The 21,294-nt window shown below is 40.5% G+C and overlaps 1 protein-coding gene across 1 annotated transcript in view; it reads left to right on the top strand.

Annotated features, from left to right (window-relative positions):
- DOC2B (double C2 domain beta) overlaps positions 1 to 17,897 on the top strand; it is a 1,203,985-nt gene extending 1,186,088 nt beyond the window's left edge. The window contains exons 7-9 of the mRNA XM_073574406.1: positions 3,914 to 3,995; positions 5,335 to 5,431; positions 16,527 to 17,897. Of these exons, the coding sequence (XP_073430507.1) occupies positions 3,914 to 3,995; positions 5,335 to 5,431; positions 16,527 to 16,663 (316 nt within the window). The 3' untranslated portion in view covers positions 16,664 to 17,897. The remainder of the gene's footprint in view (positions 1 to 3,913; positions 3,996 to 5,334; positions 5,432 to 16,526) is intronic.
- Positions 17,898 to 21,294: the final 3,397 nt, after the last annotated feature.

The following is a 21,294-nucleotide window of genomic DNA, read 5'->3' as shown; positions in this document are numbered from 1 at the left end:
TACACTTACACGTTGCTACTAGAGACATGAGGCGTGGTGCTTTCCATCATAAAGCAAGTACCTACCAGACTGACAAGACCTACTCAGATGCTATTTATTGGGCCACAACTTTAGAATTATGGTAAAACTGCATAAAACTTCCTGTTCGACAGTGGTCATGAAACAATTGTACTTAGTAAATGAAATCCCACGTATCCAAAGTCCCAGACGAGCGCTAAAGAATTCTCAGCATTAGAGCACATACATTGCACACTGAGAAGGAAGCCGCCTACTCATTGCCGTCATTAGCTTGTTTAGAGGTGTTTTTCTTTTACAAGCTTGATGCAAGTACGGTAATAGAATTTCAGAGCAGTACAAAAACCTTATTATGTGAAGATAATCTACCGCACCTGTTTATTCAACCCCAAATTCATTAATAAGGGAATTTGTTGGAATAATTATTGTAGTCTATGACTTTTGTACTATCCTAGAGTCTAATTCTGACTTGTTATTATTCTGTTTTCTTACAAGAGACAAGGTGTTATTTTTTCATTCTTCATGAAAATACATCTGCTATAAATATTCCAAATCATTAAAATAATTATCTCTGATAACATTCATTTGTATAACACACAATGTTGAGTAACTTTATTTTCCATGTTGTTTTGTTCCTGCTGATCATCAATGATATAGCTGTGGAGCGAGATTATGCCATTCATATGTGTGTTGTGAATAATAATGTGGATTTGTGATTGTGGTACACCGGGGACCTCTACAGGCAGACTGCAGTCACTACATTCTTAAAGAGATGTATGGAAGATCTTAGTTAAGATTTATCTTAGTCATTTATCATTAAAAGGGTTTTACACTATTATTATATTGATATCAATAACATAAGACTGGTGGGGGTCTGACACCTAGCACCACCAACAATCAACCAATCAGCTATTGCTAGTGTATAAAATGGAGCATCTTTACTCCATCATACTCCTATAAATTTTGAAACTGCAGTAAATCTCTAATAATATTAATATTATTATGGGGATAATTTTTTACACAAGTTTGAGATATTACACATCTTGCTCCTAGTCAAAAATACCGGACCACCTAGACAACCTAGAGATCCTTAATATGCTCCAGATAATGATACATTTGGGTTCTATTTACTGTAAATGTATTGTGAGAAAATGGGTAACTATAAAATTCAGACACTGGGGAAATAATAAAATAACTCCCAGATTAGGGATGGCGCTAGTGATTTAAAGCAAACGGGTAATCTGAAAAAGGTTTCATCATTCAAAAGCATGTAATGGCATATTAAGAGATTATTGCTTGGCTACCATGCTATTGTGTCTGGCAAGGAAGTTGGTCACCACGAGAAAGGAGATCAAAAGTTGGTGATTCCATTTTCTCACTCAAGTGACTGAATATGCAAGGGGCACAGTCACAGTTATGGCTATATGTTTTGAGACCAAGAGCAATTTTGTTTTTTACAAAGTTTGCTGTTTCATCTGCATACTGACAATTTGTATTGAGAGTCAGCTAGTGTGGCCACCATTAATGGTGATCATCAATCTCTCTCTGGTAAAGTACCTATATGTAGTTTACCAGAGTGAGATTGGTGATATATGTTTAAGTCTACATTTTTATTAACAGTGATGAGATGTCATTCCTTGCCATGAAAATTAAGTTAAATGGGAGGTCCAAAACTAACACTTAATACTATATCTCTATTTAATGTAAGAATCTAATCTCTTTTCTACCACACTTTAATTAAAAATATTCCCTAAGACATCACTTTGGGGGCGGGGTTGGCTTTGGCTCTTCCTGCTCGCTGAGTAATCTCCTTATAGTGCACATTGACAGTGCACTCTCTTGCTGACTCAGCACTTCTCATCAGAGCTGGTGAGGGAGCGCACTGACACTGTGCAATAAAAAGAATATTACACAGTGACAAGATCCTATTGAGCATATGTACTTACAACTGACACATGCTCAGTAGAGCAGGGACTATCCCAGCCCCTGAAACAGGCGTCATTGATGACTCTTCATTTCAGAGTGGCTGTGGCAGTGACTATAGTGTCTGCCCCCTGATGATGTTTTGTTTCAGTATCCCAGCATGCACTGTGATTCTCAAACAAAGCATCATCACACAAAAAACAATAAAGAATAAAAATAAATGCAGTTAGAGTAGTGAAGGAGCACTCAGGAATTTTTAATTAAAGTACATGAGAAAAAAGATTAGGTATTAAATGGATAGAGATTTGGGATTAAATCAATGTTAATTTTGGACAACCACGTTAATCACAAAAAGTCAATTTCCACTCATGTTCAACCCTGGCACAAAATGATCTGCTTACATAATTACAGTGATCTTCTCGCTAGCACAAGAGAAAGTGTTAATGATGTGGTAATGGCAGGTACGCGGAATGCAGTGACGAGACGCAAGACTGATTGAACTTTAGGTAGTAACTTTTATAGATAGGTGCCGGTAGAGCTATCCTAAGCAACCAAACCAGATAACAGCAATTGTCCTCACAGGGACCAAATACAGGAAAACACTGATTATGAGAACATGACTACCCCGGAAACGGCCGGTCACTATAGGGCCGCGGTATGGCTACGACTACGGGTCCTTAGTTACTATGTGTCACTTAGCCATCCTGACGTCCAACGGCATACTGTTCGATGGTGCTTCGGCGTCACAACCGCTGGGCCCAGCCGCTGAGGATCTGGTGGAGTCTTCGGGCATTCCTACGCCCAGTCGAGGCAGGGGCACAACAGGCCCTAGAAGAGTTCTTTGATGGAATGTCCCCAGCGGAGGTGGTGGGATACTGCCTGGGAGTGGCTCGGCGCCGTCTCCCTGCGTTCCACCAAGAGTATCCCTCCTGTCACTGTCCTCCTCTCTGATTTCTGCTGGAGGCTCTGGCTCCCTGACGCCCCCTAGGTCTCCTGCTCCTTCTCTCCCATTCTGCTGACTCACCCTGACTGGCATCCTCCGCCTCTTTTATATAGGCTCCTCCCCCAACCATCCTGGAAGTCTCAGCGGTCCATCCTCTAACTCTGCTCCCCGGAAACAGACCCCCTAGGAACCTAGATGATGATCCCCTTGGTTCCGGCCCTGACACTCAACAGGGGCCCTTCCTCCTACACTGAAGACAAGGCAGCTGATAGCATTCTGTCATGCTGATTCAATTATAACTGGAGACTGGTTGGTTTAAAAGAGGGGCTGGTACTTAAAATCATTGCATTCTTCTGTTAATCATGGTTACCTCCAAGGAAACTTGTGCAGTAATCATGGGCTTGCATCAAAAGGTCTTTGCAGGCAAGGACATTGCTGCTTGTAAGGTTATCGCTAAATCAACCATATATCAGATCTTCAAGGCCTTCAAAGAGAAGGTTTCATTTTCAGTAAAAAGTCTTCAGCAGAAAGTCCAAAAATGTCCAGCAAGTGGGATTACCATTTCCTTAAGAGGATTTGGTTGAACAACAGTGCATAGGTTTTTCAGGACTGGCAGCAGGCAGGTGCCTGAATGCACAGTGAGGTGAGGGCCTTTGGAGCCTGGCCTGGTGTGCAGAAGGCCAATAAAATAAGCCACTTCTCTCAAAGAAAAACATTAAGCACAAACTGACATTCTGAATGAAACCACCATCTCTCTGATGAAACAACTGACAAAAAGAGCTAAAAACAAAGAAGCAGCAAACTTTGAGAAAATCAAAATTTGTGTCAGTATCAAAACTTTTGGACACTTCTATAAATTTCATTTTTTGGCTATTCAGATGGAACTTCTGGATGGAATGCAAATCAGAGAACATAACATGGTGATAATGTCCATCTTTTTGCCAAGTAATTGTTTTTCTTCTGAAATGTTGAAATGTTTGACATCAATGTCGTGTAGACAGTAAATAATTAGTATACATGTCTGTGTTCCAGATACTTAAAACCTGATGAAGACAAAAAATCAAAACATAAAACTGCTGTGAAAAAGAAGACATTAAATCCAGAGTTTAATGAGGTAACTATAGCCATGTACAGCAAGGCTAAGCAACCTTTAACTGTACAGTCAGTAGTTCTGAGAAAATTGGAACAAATAGGAACGCTAGGGCTCTCTATGTCAAGTAGACGAAGGTCCGTTCATATGAAACAGAGCACATATTTAGCACATGGTGCAGTAATTAAAACCCTCAGCATGGTCTGTCTCAGAAACATACAGCTTGTGGGAAAGCTTTTTTTAGCTAATGCTAAAACTGGATCCGATGAGAGGTTAAAAAATATTTTAAAAAAACATCCTTTTTAATTACCATTCCTTTTTAATCAATATCGTGCTTTGACTTCCGGCTTGATTTACACACAGTTTTTTTTATAAAATGATTGTATTCTTGTAGTTCTCCCTGAGTTTTCATATGTATGTTTTGCAGGAGCATTCATGGCTTAGACGTTTTCTCATTCTAACATGCTAGCTTTGGCTTGTCACTCTCCACAGGGAGAAACATTACCCCTTAGGACCCATGTGTAATTTTTTTTTCTAAGAGATGCAAATTGTCTCTTCAGAGAAGAAGAGGACTTGAACTCTATAGCCACCTATTGGAAGTAGCAATCCCAACAGTCAAGAAAGATGTCTCTCTTACATACAAATCATATCTCATGCTTTGCACTGAGGAGGGGCAACAGCCTCAAACACGTGTCTGAAAATTGGTTTGGCTTTTAAGTCATGTGGCAAGGCTCTTTAAAGGGTCAGCATTGACTTTTAGGATTATTACTTCCAATAGGTGGCACCAGAGTTCCAGTCCTCTTCCTCTCTTAAGAGACAATTTGCATATCAATTTCCCAGAGGAGTATTGCATGGCCTATAATCCTACTTACCCTGGCATGTCTGGCATATCACTCTCCATAAAGAGAAATGTTAGCCCTTCAGATAAAACACTAGAGCGAGATGTCACAGTTGTAGAATATGAATATGCAGTACATCACTGCATTCAGCATGTTTTGTGTATGATATTTTGGGGGGGGCTTTCTCAACTTGAATAAAAGCTGATTTACACTCAGATCGCATCAGTCTTTCCAATTTCCATTATTCTGCTCCATTATTGGAGCTGCAAAATGAAAGAAGCTGAAGAGCTAGGTCCTTGACTTATGACAGACAACAGCAGCGCCTGGCAGACCCCATTGAATTTAATGAGATCCGTCTGGTTTTCTTCATTGTGTCTGTCCTTTAACTAAACAATTTTGCCCTTATACTGCACTATTTTGTCTGATAGTTTTAGTTGAATCTGCACCTGAGGCCCTAAACCCAGACTCCAACAGAGATGTGAACAGTTAGTTTCTCAGTATATATATTTTCTGTTTTTCTTCAGGAATTCTGTTATGAAATAAAGCACAGTGACCTGGCAAAAAAGACTTTAGAAGTTACAGTTTGGGATTATGATATTGGAAAATCAAATGACTTTATAGGTAAGTGGAGAAGATGCATTAGCAAAGATATTTAAGAGTTGAAGCAATATATGGCGCATTATCCAGAAATGTATATTATAATGTTTAATCATATTCATCAATAGTTATATAATACTGTGTAGAGATGAGCAGATCTTTCTAAATTTGAAGATCTGTGGTTTATACTCCAAGATATTTGAAATAACCTCCTCGGGGACTGAAACATATTTTTTGAGCATAACGAAGACACTCGGTTAGCACCCGAACTGCTCAGATAACACCTTATTCGAGCACATTCGGTCATCGCTACTGATCATGGCAAATATTGACTTGATTAGAATTCTCTTTTGTTCATTCTTTTTGCATTTGTTAATTGAACAAAATAAACTGTTAGCACTCTTATTTTTGCAAGAATTAGTACCTTGCTGCGTTTTTTCCAAACCTGCCTAAAACTTTTACATTATACTGTACTTTTGGGAAAATAACCACTTGAAAATAGTAGAGTGTTAACATTAGATATAGTATCTCCTACATCCCTGGTTATCAGTCAAAATGAACTGATCGAGGAGGCAAAACACCAGAAGATATTAAAAATAATAAAAATTCATACAGTACTGTACATACATATTATAGACCCATATGTTACAACAGACTAATGTCTATCTAGCCATGTCTATTTAAGTCATAAATCAGACTGCTGATTCCTAAGTTTATTTCTTCCTGATTAAATTCTTGCACCTCAGTTATAACTATAAGTCCTTTCTCATAAGATGCAATTGCACTGAAATCATGGTAAAATTGGAAAATCATTCCAAAACAATTCTGCACAATCACCAAGTGTGGGCAAGGCCTATTTGCCAGTGGCCATGACTTAGATGTTTCATCATTTTTTTTAAACTTTCATTCACTTTGTATAATGATCTTTTGGGGTAGGAATTTTAAAGTTCATATTGTCAATAATCGTTCCCTATATTGATTAATAAACCTCCTTTCCGTCAGATGAAAATAATAAACGCTAGGAATTGTTTGCACTGACTTTATAAATATCTATTTAAATGTACACCTTCAAATGACTTCTACTGCACTACATTTACCCATTTTGCGCAAACCCATTTCTTCCTGCCTTATCTGATAGACATTATATCCTATTATTAGGCAGGGATCACGTGAGCATACTGTATATTCTCTCATCCGAGAAAATCAGGTCAACTATGCAAATCACTCTGAAAATGGAGCTGCATGATTTGCGGCTGCTAGCCAACCTGAATACATTAGGGGATTGCCTGTTTGTTAGAAAATCCCCACATGTATTCAGGCTGTCTAGCAGCCGCAAATCATGCAGCTACGGTGACAGAAACTAAATCTCCGAGCACGCCAAAATACTCAGAGATCACCCAAGCATGCTCTGGAAATCTCGAGTATCGAGCATACTCGCTCATCACTAGTCACGACCCAACAGGGGTCGGTCCACCGGACGACACAACACACACACAATGGGATGGTAAAAGGGAGATGAAGACCCTGACAATAGGGAATGAGGGATGGGACACCTCCTGAGCTACATCCTGAGCCTGACCCTGCACTCCTCTAACGCCCTAAGTGGATCCTTCCCTCCGCCGTCGTCACGAACCTCGTCCCTCACTGCCACCTCACACTGACCTGGCTAATGCACTGGCCAGCAAGGGCGCTTGAATCACCACCGCAGATGGTACAACATAGTGAATAGTGACAAGCATGAGACAGACAAAGTAAAAACACAAAACTTAGCTTAACAACTGTTTCTGCTGCAAAGCACCACACAGCAAAAGAAAGGCACCAGGGCCACAAACTTCACGAAACCAGTAGATTCACTACTGCAACCAGAGAGCTCCTTACTCCAGGCTTGGACAGCCCTATAGAATAACATGTGTTAGAGTGCTATCCGATTAAATATTAGAGAGAACACATCCAATTAATACTCATCCGCATGAGTCCTTAGAATGAGAATCTGTAAAAAGGCTGGTCAATCTATCTAATTGGCCATGATCATTCCCAACTTGTTTTTTTATTATAGATAGGTCCCTGAGACAGTTTTCCAGCTTTCCAGCTCTTAGCTGTGGCCATCTTAGCTACCATATTACTATATATATATATGTATCTACTATATAATTGTCTAATTCTGTCTGTCTGTAATGGAAATCCCGCCTTGCTGATTGGTCGCGGCCTAACTGCTGCGACCAATCAGCAACAGTTGCTTTGTTGTCGCGGCAACAGGGCCACATCGCTTATTGTACAGGCACATTACAGCCGTTAAAGGCATCACTGCTGTGTCGCTCATTACACAGGCACAGTCTTGTACATATTCTGGAGTACAATACATTAGGTAACAGCAGAACAGTGACTGCAGCTCTGGGTGTAACTGGAGTACAATATATTAGGTAACAGCAGAAAAGTGACTGCAGCTCTTGGTGTAACTGGAGTACAATACATTAGGTAAGATCTGAACAGTGACTGCAGCTCTGGCTGTAATAGGAGTATAATACATTAGGTAAGAGCAGAACGGTGACTGCAGCTCTGGGTGTAACTGGACTACAATACATTAGGTAAAAGCAGAACAGTAACTGCAGCTCTGGGAGTAACTGGAGTACAATACATTAGATAACAGCAGAACAGTGACAGCAGCTCTGGGTGTAACTAGAGTACAATACATTAGGTAACAGCAGAACAGTGACTGCAGCTGTGGGTGTAACTTGAGTACAATACATTTGGTAAGATCTGAACAGTGACTGCAGCTCTGGCTGTAACAGGAGTATAATACATTAGGTAACAGCAGAACAGTGACAGCAGCTCCGGGTGTAACAGGAGTATAATACACTAGATGGTGGCCCGATTCTATCGAATCGGGTATTCTAGAGTCTCTGTTAAAATAAAAAATAGTTATATACTCACCTTCCGACGGCCCCTGGACTCTATCCCCCCTCTCACCACGCTCCCGGCATCTTCCGGTCCCAGTAATGCTTAGCAAGATGGGCCGGAGATGACGTCGCGCTCACGTGAGAGTGACGTCATCAGCGGTGTTTCGCGCAAAGCATTACTGGGACCGGAAGATGCCAGGAGCATGGAGAGGAGAGAAAGAGTCCGGGGGCCGTCGGAAGGTGAGTATATCACTATTTTTTATTTTAACAGAGACTCTAGAATACCCGATGTGATAGAATCGGGCCACCATCTAGAATATATATATATATATATACATATACATATACAGTACAGGCCAAAAGTTTGGACGCACCTTCTCATTCAAAGAGTTTTCTTTATTTTCATAACTATGAAAGTTGTAGATTCACTCTGAAGGCATCAAAACTATGAATTAACACATGTGGAATTATACAGTTGTGGCCAAAAGTATTGACACCCCTGCAATTCTGTCAGATAATACTCAGTTTCTTCCTGAAAATGATTGCAAACACAAATTCTTTGGTATTATTATCTTCATTTAATTTGTCTTAACTGAAAAAACACAAAAAGAATTGTCCTAAAGCCAAATTGGATATAATTCCACACCAAACATAAAAAAGAGGGTGGACAAAAGTATTGGTACTGTTCGAAAAATCATGTGATGCTTCTCTAATTTGTGCAATTAACAGCACCTGTAACTTACCTGTGGCACCTAACAGGTGTTGGCAATAACTAAATCACACTTGCAGCCAGTTGACATGGATTAAAGCTGACTCAACCTCTGTCCTGTGTCCTTGTGTGTACCACATTGAGCATGGAGAAAAGAAAGAAGACCAAAGAACTGTCTGAGGACTTGAGAAACCAAATTGTGAGGAAGCATGAGCAAACTCAAGGCTACAAGTCCATCTCCAAAGACCTGAATGTTCCTGTGTCTACCGTGCGTAGTGTCATCAAGAAGTTTAAAGCCCATGGCACTGTGGCTAACCTCCCTAGATGTGGACGGAAAAGAAAAATTGACAAGAGATTTCAACGCAAGATTGTGCGGATGGTGGATAAAGAACATCGACTAACATCCAAAAAAGTTCAAGCTGCCCTGCAGTCCGAGGGTACAACAGTGTCAAGCCGTACTATCCGTCGGCATCTGAATGAAAAGGGACCCCACTTCTTACCCTGAGACATTAAAAAGCCAGGCTGGAGTTTGCCAAAACTTACCTGAAAAAGCCTAAAACGTTTTGGAAGAATGTTCTCTGGTCAGATGAGACAAAAGTAGAGCTTTTTGGGCAAAGGCATCAACATAGAGTTTACAGGAGAAAAAAAGAGGCATTCAAAGAAAAGAACACAGTCCCTACAGTCAAACATGGCGGAGGTTCCCTGATGTGTTGGGGTTGCTTTGCTGCCTCTGGCACTGGACTGCTTGACCGTGTGCATGGCTTATGAAGTCTTAAGACTACCAACACATTTTGCAGCATAATGTAGGGCCCAGTGTGAGAAAGCTGGGTCTCCCTCAGAGGTCATGGGTCTTCCAGCAGGACAATGACCCAAAACACACTTCAAAAAGCATTAGGAAATGGTTTGAGAGAAAGCACTGGAGACTTCTAAGGTGGCCAGCAATGAGTCCAGACCTGAATCCCATAGAACACCTGTTCAGAGATCTAAAAATGGCAGTTTGGAGAAGGCACCCTTCAAATATCAGGGACCTGGAGCAGTTTGCCAAAGAAGAATGGTCTAAAATTCCAGCAGAGCATTGTAAGAAACTCATTGTTGGTTACCGGAAGCGGTTGGTCGCAGTTATTTTGGCTGAAGGTTGTGCAACCAAGTATTAGGCTGAGGGTACTTTTGTGTGGCCCGTTTTTGGAGTTTTGTGTGAAATGATCAATGTTTTGCTTTTTGCTTCATTCTCTTTTGTGTTTTTTCATTTAAGACAAATTAAATGAAGATAATAATACCAAAGAATTTGTGATTGTAATCATTTTCAGGAAGAAACTGACAATTGCAGGGGTGTCAATAATTTTTGGCCACAACTGTATAATTAACAAAAAAGTGTGAAACAACTGAAAATACTGTATGTCTTATATTCTAGGTTCTTCAAAGTAGCCACCTTTTACTTTGATTACTGCTTTGCACACTCTTGGCATTCTCTTGATGAGCTTCAAGAGGTAGTCACCGGAAATGGTTTTCACTTCACAGGTGTGCCCTGTCAGGTTTAATAAGTGGGATTTCTTGCCTTATAAATGGGGTTGGGACCATCAGTTGTGTTGTGCAGAAGTCTGGTGGATACACAGCTGCTAGTCCTACTGAATAGACTGTTAGAATTTGTATTATGGCAAGAAAAAAGCAGCTAAGTAAAGAAAAACGAGTGGCCATCATTACTGAAATGAAGGTCAGTCAGTCCGAAAAATTGGGAAAACTTTGAAAGTGTCCCCAAGTGCAGTGGCAAAAACCATCAAGCGCTACAAAGAAACTGGCTCACATGAGGACCACTGCAGGAAAGGAAGACCAAGAGTCACCTCTGCTGCGGTGGATAAGTTCATCCGATCACCAGCCTCAGAAATCGCAGGTTAACAGCAGCTAAGATTAGAGACCAGGTCAATGCCACACAGAGTTCTAGCAGCAGACACATCTCTACAACAACTGTTAAGAGGAGACTTTGTGCACCAGGCCTTCATGGCAAAATAGCTGCTAGGAAAACCACTGATAAGGACAGGCAACAAGCAGAAGAGACTTGTTGGGGCTAAAGAACACAAGTGTTAGGAGTGGCGCAAGACACTATATAAAAATATAAATAAAGTGCCTTCGCCACTCGGGGTCCACCGTGCGGAGGATGGAAACCCCGCAGCTAGGTGACGACAGAGCAATCTGGCGGTAATGTGCACAGGGTTCAATATCACCCAGGTACACCTAGCAGTCTCTGTTATAGGCACAGAGCTGCTGAAACAACTTAATGAACAAAGTACGCTGAGCCTGTTAGCAGCACAGGTACTCAGCGGCACACACACGGTAGACGGTCACCGAAGTAGTTAAATAAAACTGCACTACACCCGAAGAGACCTACCGTGAAAACAAGTGTGCACAGCGTTGCAACCGCAAACGCGCAAATAAGCTGCTACTGCAGCGCGGCGTGGATGGTGCCGCCCAGTGACACCACTGATAATGCAGGCGCGATGTCAGACATTAAGCTGCTGAAGCAATGGAGCAATGGCGCGCTGGCGCTGATGCTGGCAATAACTCAATCACTCTCACAAACGTAGTATCAGAGGAATGGGGGTTTCAAATGAGTCATTCACCAGTCCATGCATCCATCCACAAACATACAGCAGCAAGTATGAATATACTAGCGCATGGTGGAACAGCCATGCACGCTTTTTATAGCGAACGGGACCTTCCGGAAATCTCCAGGTCTCCAAGAGGAGCCAATAGGATCCGACACAGGACCTGAACACCTGACTCCCGAACTCCAATGGGAGTTCGTCATATGAGCATGCTCAGATGCAGGAGTAAAGGACTTAGCTCTGGAGAGAGTTGCCGCAAGGCAATCTCCTCTGCAGTCTCCACTACAGCAGATGAAGAGCAGGAGACTGCAGAATGTGAGGATCTAGATTTCAGCAAAGGAGAGGCAGAAATCTGACTCCTAACAACAAGGAATGGACATTAGACCAGTGGAAATCTGCGCTTTGGTCTGATGAGTCCAAATTTGAGATCTTTGGTTCCAACCACCGTGTCCTTGTGCGATGCAGAAAAGGTGAACGGATGGACTCTATATGCCTGGTTCCCACCGTGAAGCATGGAGGAGGAGGTGTGATGTGTGGGTGTGCTTTGCTGGTGACACTGTTGGGGATTTTTTCAAAATTGAAGGCATACTGAACCAGCATGACTACCACAACATCTTGCAGTGGCATGCTATTTCATCTGGTTTGCGTTTAGTTGGACCATAATTTATTTTTCAACAGGACAATGACCCCAAACAAACCTCCAGGCTGTGTAAGGGCTATTTGACCAAGAAGGAGAGTGATGGGGTGCTACGCCAGATGACCTGGCCTCCACAGTCACCAGACCTGAACCCAATCAAGATGGTTTGGGGTGAACTGGACCGCAGAGTGAAGGCAAAAGGGCCAACAAGTGTTAAGCATCTCTGGGAACACCTTCAAGACTGTTGGAAGATCATTTCCGGTGACTACCTCTTGAAGCTCATCAAGAGAATGCCAAGAGTGTGCAAAGCAGTAATCAAAGCAAAAGGCGGCTACTTTGAAGAACCCAGAATATAAGACATATTTTTAGCTGTTTCACACTTTTTTGTTAATTATATAATTCCACATGTCTTAATTCATAGTTTTGATGCCTTCAGAGTGAATCTACATGAAAATAAAGAAAACTCTTTGAATGAGAAGGTATGTCCAAACTTTTGATCTGTACTTGTATATATATATATATATATATATATATAAATACAGCTCTGGCAAAACTGCAAAATTTTCGGTTTGTCTGATTTTTCTCTTTATAGGTATATTTTTGAGTAAAATGCAAATTGCTCTTTTATTCTATAAGCTACTGACAACATGACTTCGAATTTCCAAGCACTAAATTTTATATTTATTTTCAGAAAATGAGAAATGTTCAAAATAACAAAAAAAAAAATGCAGTGCTTGCAGACCTCAAATAATGCTAAGAAAACAATTAATAATCATTTAGAAACAACAATACTCATGTTTTAACTCAGGAAAAGTTCAGAAATCAATATTTTGTGGAATAACTATGATTTTTCATCACAGCTTTCATGCGTCTTGGCATACTTTCGACCAGTCTTCCGCATTGCTTTTGGGTGACCTTATGCCACTCCTGGTACAAAAATTTAAGCAGTTCTTCTTTGTTTGATGGTTTGTGACTATCCATCTTCCTCTTGATTAAATTCCAGAGGTTTTCAATGGGGTTCAGGTCAGGAGATTGGGCTGGCCATGACAGGGATTTGATGTGGTGGTCCTTCATCCACACATTGACCTAGCTGTGTGACATGGCGCATTTTCCTGCTGGAGAAAACAGTCCTCAGAGTTGGGGAACATTGCCTGGAGCAGAAGGAATCAACTGTGTTTCCAGGATAACCTTGTATGCTGCTTGATTCATACGTCCTTTGCAAAGATTAAAATGACAAATTGCAGCCTTGCTGAAGCATCCCCAGATCATCACTGATCCTCCACCAAATTTCACAGTGGGTGCAAGACACTGTGGCTTGTACACCTCTCCAGGACTCTGTCTAACCATTAGACGACCAGGTGTTGGGCAAAGCTGAAAATTACACTCATCAGAGAAGATTACCTTACTCCAGTCATCTGTAGTCCAATCCTTATGGTCTTTGTCAAACTTCAGCCTGGCTTTCCTTTGCTTCTCATTGATGAAAGCCTTTTTTCTAGCTTTACATGACTTGAGCCCTGCCTCTAGGAGCCTGTTATGAACTGTTCTTGTCGAGCACTGCACCCCAGCTGCCATTTGCCATTCCTTTTGTAGGTCACTTGATGTCATCCTGCTGTTGCTCAGTGACATTTGAATAAGATGACGGTCATCCCAGTCAGTGGAGAGTCGTTTTCGCCCTCTGCCGGTCTGTAGCTTTGTTGTCTCCAATGTCTGCTTGACCCTGTTGTAATGGATTGCCATCTTAGGAATTTTAAGGATTGAGGCAACATGATGCTCACTGTATCCCTCTGCTAGTAAAGCCAGAATTAAGGCCTTCTTTTCCTCACTCAAGACTTTTCTTTTCAACTCCTTTGGCATGGTTAATAGTTATTTTTTCATTCCTATTAGTTGTGGGATATTACTATTACATGTTTTGCCATCCAGCTTGTCCTATTGCAAGAGAATTGTGAACACCACAGCAGGGTTTTTTATACTTTCCTTCGTTAAATAAGATTTGGTTCAGGTGATCACCTAATCAGAAGCACATTAAGTAGAATGAGGTGTACTCTGGATGGAATTCAACTGACACTGGAATAGAATGGCTGTCAGACATGTAGAGAAGCTGATATTTATAAAACTGTGCAGTGGTCTCTTAATTTTTGCCAGAGCTGTGTATATAAGGTTAACTCCAATGACCAGCAAGAGTTTTAGTTGTTCAGTTGATTGTTTAGTTGTTGTTAGCAATTATTAACATAGGAAAATGTATTTGGCCTTGGAATTTTTTAATTAGTGATTTATAAAATAGGATGCCACAGGGATAGCAATTGTGATGAAAAAATCCTTTTATTTCTGGATGGAAAATGAACTATTTCTTTATATGTTTCTGTGAACGTAGCCCCAGAATGCATCTAGAGAAGGGGATATATGGTACTATTTGAACTAGTCTGCATGTATCCTAAAAATCTGCTTTTGCAGCTTCTGCTTGCTATTAAATTCTATTGTTTATCATAATATATCTAAGTCAGATTCCAATATTTTAACTTGCAATTATCACTTCTGTATCCAAAGATATGTATGGTTCTTCTTGCTAAATAAAAGTTGACTTTAAGGCCTGTTTCACATTTCCGTTTGTTGCCATCAGTCAAAATCCGCCGTTTTGCAAAAAAACGGATCCACTATTTTTTTTGGCGGATCCGTTTTTTTCCCATTGGCTTGCATTAGCTGTGGATTTTGACTGACGGTCGTACATTGCATCCTTTTTTTGACGGATCCGTGAGAAATGTAGCGGTTCCCGGGCAGACCAGACGGACTCTGAAATGTTGTTTTGGTTTGACGGTCTGCTATTTTTAATAGAAGATTTGCTCGTGGGAAACACTTTAACCCTGAAATAACGTCCTGGAAGCTGCAAAATCTCTCTCTCTCGTCGTGTTCCTTTAAATTTCCACCACTAGCTGATAATGCGAATCCGTCAAAAAAACTGATCCGGTGGCCTCCGTTTGTGCCACAATGGAAACGGATCCGTTTTCACATTCTGACGGATTTACACTAACGTCAAAAAATGGAAATGTGAAAAAGGCCTAAGGGGTTGTTCAATACATTTAATTCCCTTTATGAAGGGCTATCTTTAAGCCCTAACCACTTCTGAAATTTGCTTTATTATAAAATTTCCTACTATTATCTTATTCTGCTATTCCCCATATGTGCTTTTCCTCTTCACTTTGTGTGACGTTTTATTTAGGGGGGTCTCAAATAGTACATCACAAGATGATGGTCCAGCAGTCACTTCTCAGCAGGTTTATATCTCCCCCACTGAAACATAATGTCATAAGGGGGTGGCTCTGTTGTCACTTAACACAGCTGCTGTCACTTCTGATGATATCCTGTTTCAGGAGGTGTGAAGAAAAAGTGGCCACAGCTTCTTTACCCATTGGCACATTTCATCTGTGCCCACCGTCCACATCTTTAGTCGCCGCTGACACACTTCCTTCATTGACACAACAGCCCCTGTTTGTTACAATGACCCCTCTTTCACTAAAACAACTCACCATTAGGGGATGGGGTAAGGTTTCTCCTTGTGGAGAGTGACATGCCAGCTCTGGCTTGTCAAGGTAAGGAGGCTTATTCGCCGTGCAATGCTCCTCTGGGAAATTTAATATGCAAATTGCCTCTTCAGAGAGAACGAGAAAGAGGATTTTTACTCTACAGCGCCACCTATTGGTAGTAGCGATCCTACAAGTCACAATCAACCCTTTAACGAGTCTTGTAATATGACTTAGGATTCTGATTTGGCTTTTATCCTAAGTCATATTACAAGACTCGTTAAAGGGTTGATTGTGACTTGTAGGATCGCTACTACCAATAGGTGGCGCTGTAGAGTAAAAGTCCTCTTTCTCTCTGAAGAGGCAATTTGCACATTAGGGTATGGTGATAGAAGCAGAGTGAGTGACAGCAGTGCTGCTCCCTATATTTTATCACCATCCTAAAACAAATCGTTCTCAAGCGGCGGCACTGCTGTCATTCACACATTTGAGACTTCCCTCAAATGACACATCACAGAATGTAAAGAAAAAAAGCACATATAGGGACAAGACAGGAAGAATGATAGTGAATTTTATAGTAAAGCAAATTATCAAAGCAATTAGGGATTAAAAGTAGATATTTATAAAGGGCACTATAGGTATCAGGCAACCTCTTTAAATGTCACGCTAATACAAAAAGTCATATTCATGTAATAAATTTTCTAGAATATGGGGGTCACTATTAATTTGAGTAAGTAATAATGTTCTTCTTATATCAATAGGTGGAGTTGTTTTGGGAATCAACGCAAAAGGAGAACGTCTCAAACATTGGTTTGACTGCCTGAAAAACAAAGACAAGAAAATTGAACGCTGGCACACATTAACAAATGAGCTACCGGGAGCCGTCCTCAGTGACTGACCTTAGTTTGCCTCTCGGTGTTTTGGTGGCGCAGCTGTAAAGGAACAAGTCACAAGCTATGCCTTTGCCCTTGCCACAGTTTACCATGACCATAGAAAAGTGGAAAGATGACTAGGACTAATTTGCCTGCAATGCTTTTATTAGTACATTACGCTGCAATAGTGCCAATCAGGGTTAAAGAGCTCTACACACCTCACCCCAAAACCGCAGCTCCCTATTCTGCTACAGGAGTTACATGATGGATCCCTTCTGGTGATATACGCATTTTATTTCTACTGGCTGGCTGCATATTTTTGTCATGATGATTTCTATTTCTCTTATTTCCTGAGTTTGATCGCCTGAGCAGTGAAATGTTACTGACACATTGTAATTACGAGTTAGCTTGTGACAGAAACTATTTTTCTGCTGTGACACTGGGATGGGAAGTACAACGATTGTATGTAGACTAGTTTGGATAAAAAGCAAAAAAAAAGGAATATTGCGTGTTACTGTCATCCTGGTTTGCACTATTTCATTTCTGCAAAGTAACAAACCAAGGACCTCATATGACATTTATAGGTTTAAAGTTATTGTTATTTGTGCTGACGGTTTTTTACGACCACATCACATACCATCAGGGAGCTTGAGAGATACTTTTTTCTCTGTTGTAATATAACATGCTCATTTGTGCCTCTGCGCTTGTTTGCTCTAAAGAAGATCGGGATGCATAGGATTACCATGAAAGTAGGATTTAGCAATCTCGAGAGGGAAGTATGGAGAAATGCTAAGCCTTTTATCGGCATGATGTAAACTCAATGTAAGAGACAAGGTACTTTTTACTAAATGTCAATATATTTTTAATATTTCTTAAGTATATAGATTTACATAAAGTCATCTTAATGTAGGTTTGCCTCTGGTAATATAACAATAATTACAACTAAAACCAGTTTCCAGTTTCAGACAGCTAGGAGCCGTCAGGATTTTATTGTGCATATTACGGCAGCAGGTAATTCACCTTCCATGGGACTGCTGAACTGAACCTAGGATATAATAGGTTTCTTTAAGACCTATGGCCGGTTTAGTAGAACCCCAGGAGATTTGGGTACAGATGTTAAAAAGTGTCCAGATTCGGTCATCTGAAACCAGCTAGACATGGCATAGTCAAGCCAAGCTTTGTGAATTAATAATTTAAAAAAAATAAAAAAAATAAATATTTGTGTTTGAGATAAAAATCAGATAAATTGTTTTTAAAATGTATCAAGCATTGGACCTTGTCGTTTACAATGAAACGGTAGTTGACAAATATTGGCAATGCAAGTGCTTCGTCTTTTATAATTTGCTCATTGCTAGACATTGACAGAAATATTACTTGTCAGAGTATACACTGCTAGAAGATCAAAGGCACAAAGAATTTATAGCGATATCCCTTAAAAACTGTTGGTGTGAAGAACCGTTTAAGAGTTAGAGATAAGCATGGTAATCATGTCATTCAATATAGCCACAGCTAGTTTTGGGCTGTTTTTACCTTCCTGATCCCTGTAACTTGTCCACTACAGACTAGAAGAAGCTATGTACAAATAACAGGAGGACATTATACCGCCTCTTCCCGAATATGGAGCAGTGCAAGGTATAATGTCATCCTGTAGTCTGAGCAAGTAACCTGGAGAGCCTGTTGTACTTGGGATTAAAGGGAGTCTCTCAGCACAGACTGTTCAAACCAAGTACAGGCGCTCAGTTCACCCTTGATGTGGACAAACATTTAAATGGACCTTCCCACCTACTTGTTTTTCATCTTTCTCCAACCCCTTTTTCTTTGATTGACATCTCTGGGTTTATAAAGCTAGAGAAGGATCATTAAATAAGAAATATGCTTTGCCTCTGTCATAAATGACCTCCTGCAAAGGATAGGGGCATTTATACTATTTTTCTGATTCAACAAGTCCAAAATGCCTAAATTCTATGCCCGTTAATGAGACTGCTGGTTACTCCAATAGAACATTATCATCATTCGTCGCTAAGAAATTATACACATAGAATAAATAAATCGAGTGTGTCAGAAATGATAGTTTTAGACGTTTTTGAATGATACGCACAAGCCACCAAGTTACTAATCTGGCGTTATTATTGGTTTTAGAGCACACTAATTCTTAATGCCTCCAATATTTTTCTCTTTACCACTCTTGAGTTTGTGATAAGCTTGTGATATCTAAGACACCAGGTTCATGATGGTCACTGGATGAAAAGGGTGCATCATCAAAAGCTTAATGAGTGCACATATACTAGAGGTGCAGTCAGACTGCTGTATTACTCAGGTGAGGATAGCTTATCCTCGGACTGGCTAGCGGCTCTCCTGACCCGGGTGTGACAACGTGATGTATATCTTTGCAGCTATCACACTCATGTTAGGAGAGCCGCCGGCAGTCCAAGATTTGCGATGTGACCCTCGCTCGAGTAATACAGCCAGCCAACTGAATGCACCATAATTGTAAGTCATCAATATCAGCACACCCACTAATTATCTATTCTCAGGTCCTGCAGCTCAGAACCATCTACTTCAGTTCAATTCCCACTAACCTTCTGTGCTTGTTGAACCTTAAATACATTTCAAATGGCATTTTCTAAACAAACATTTTCCAACATTATACCTTAAAGCTTTAGCTCCAACATAGTGACTTGTGCTTATTAAATTGCTAATAAATCTACATTGTGGTCAGAGCTCACTTTCTGACAGAGCTCCAAATGATCTGCACAGACAATAATGGGATGCTGTCAGACGATTCATACTACTGAACCACAGATTGCATCATATCTGTCAGGTGTATTCTTTGAAACACCCTTATGCATGTCAGAGAAAACATGCTTTTAAGGAGTATTCCCAGCTCCAAGATCCTATTCCAATATGTGCGAATACCTTCAATTAGAAATGTAGTATAGTTTTTCAGATTTACTATGTTTGTCCTCATGTTCAGGCATTGCAGGACCTTAGTTATCCATGGCTATGACCACTAATATAGTGACAGTTAGCTAGTTGCTAGTGGTCATAACCATGGACACCTAAGGCAATAGCTGCACATGAGGAAAGAGACATAGCGAATCAGAAAAATATACTGTATTTCTAATAAGAGGCATTTGATAACATTATTATTACACCTACTACAGTACATATAGGGATAGGATCTTGGAGATGGGAATACCACTTTAAATATCCGTCTGGTGACCATAGCCAGAAATTGGTCATTGGCTAGACTAGTCGGGCTCTGCTCACAGCCGGCTTTTCCCAGCACAACAGCAAGTGATTAATAGGTCTCTCACTATGTACACACACGGGAGAACACTGTCAATTACTTCTAGCAGTGCTGAGAAAAAACAGCCAGGTGTGTCGACGTAATGTATCTTTATATTTTTTTCTGAACTGTTAGGTAATATTATAGCAATTCATGCTGCCCATGGTTTGAACAGCATGAATTGCAATACAGGTTAACTTTAAAGGGAATCTGTCAGTAAGATCACCCCTCCTAAGCTGCCTATAAGGGCATGTAGGAAGCTGAATAAAATGAGACCTTGATATTTGTGATCTGATGTTTACTTCCAGAGAAATCCACATTTTTCTTAAATGTTAATGACTTCTTCCAGGACTATGGGCCGGGCACTGACCTGTATGAGAATCTGCCTCCAGAGCTTTCATTACATGAAGGGGAGTTACCAGTGTGATGTGTAATGGCCACTCTCTGCTCTCCTGATCTCACTGCAGAGCTGTGTGTGATTATAACTGACACATCTGCAGGTTCCTCTCAGCTTCCACCTCACCAGGAGACAGGGTTGCAATTTTGTTACAATACAGAAGAGCTGTGAGAGCTGCAAAAAATGTATTTGCAGGAAGACAAAGTTAATTTCTCCTGTTCTGTGTTAGTTACATATCTCACACTGGTGACAGCTCCATTAATTATAATAATCGCTGGAGGCAGTTTCTCATGCAGATCAGTGTCCTGCCCATTGTCCTGAACAGCTCATTTGCATATAAGAAAAACATGTATTTCTTTGGACTCAAACATCTGATCACAAATATTATGGTATCATTTTATTCTGCTTCCTTTGACCTACATGCTCATATAGATTGCCTAGGAGAGTTGATCCTACTGACAGATTCCCTTTAAGATAAAAAATAAACTTCATACTTACTGCATGTGACACCACCAGGGGGTGCTTGGGGGCTCACTGCATAGAGTTTTATTATTGAGAATAATATAATAGCAGTATGCCATTGTAACCTACTAGACATCTTTAATGGTGGTTACCGGCATCTATAAGTCAGCGAGAATTTAGAATAAAAACCGTCTATTAAAAATAGAATTTAGTAATTATTTAGATTAAAAATCAAAGAAAATTTGAGGTTGCAGGTTGACATTTGTCATAAGAGGACATCTACAACATGTCAGAGCTGTGGTGTAGATTGTGCTTATTACCTACAATCCCCACCAAAAATAAATGCAAACAAGCAAAAATGCCTGACAAACATTGCAACCACAAGAAATTGATAGGTAAAACCTTAGACAACATCCACCTGTAAATTTGCATGTTATTAGGAGTTCCGTAGCCCAAGACAGGATTCTCGAGACTTTTCTACTGGAGCCTCAGCCATTTCTGTTAGGCTA

The sequence above is a fragment of the Dendrobates tinctorius genome, unplaced genomic scaffold (genome assembly GCF_039654945.1).
Source record: "Dendrobates tinctorius isolate UK_male_01 unplaced genomic scaffold, ASM3965494v1 ptg000007l, whole genome shotgun sequence".
NCBI classification, from domain to species: Eukaryota; Metazoa; Chordata; class Amphibia; order Anura; family Dendrobatidae; genus Dendrobates; species Dendrobates tinctorius.
The sequence above is the reverse complement of the archived record's forward strand: the minus strand, read 5'-3'. Positions and strand labels throughout refer to the sequence as shown.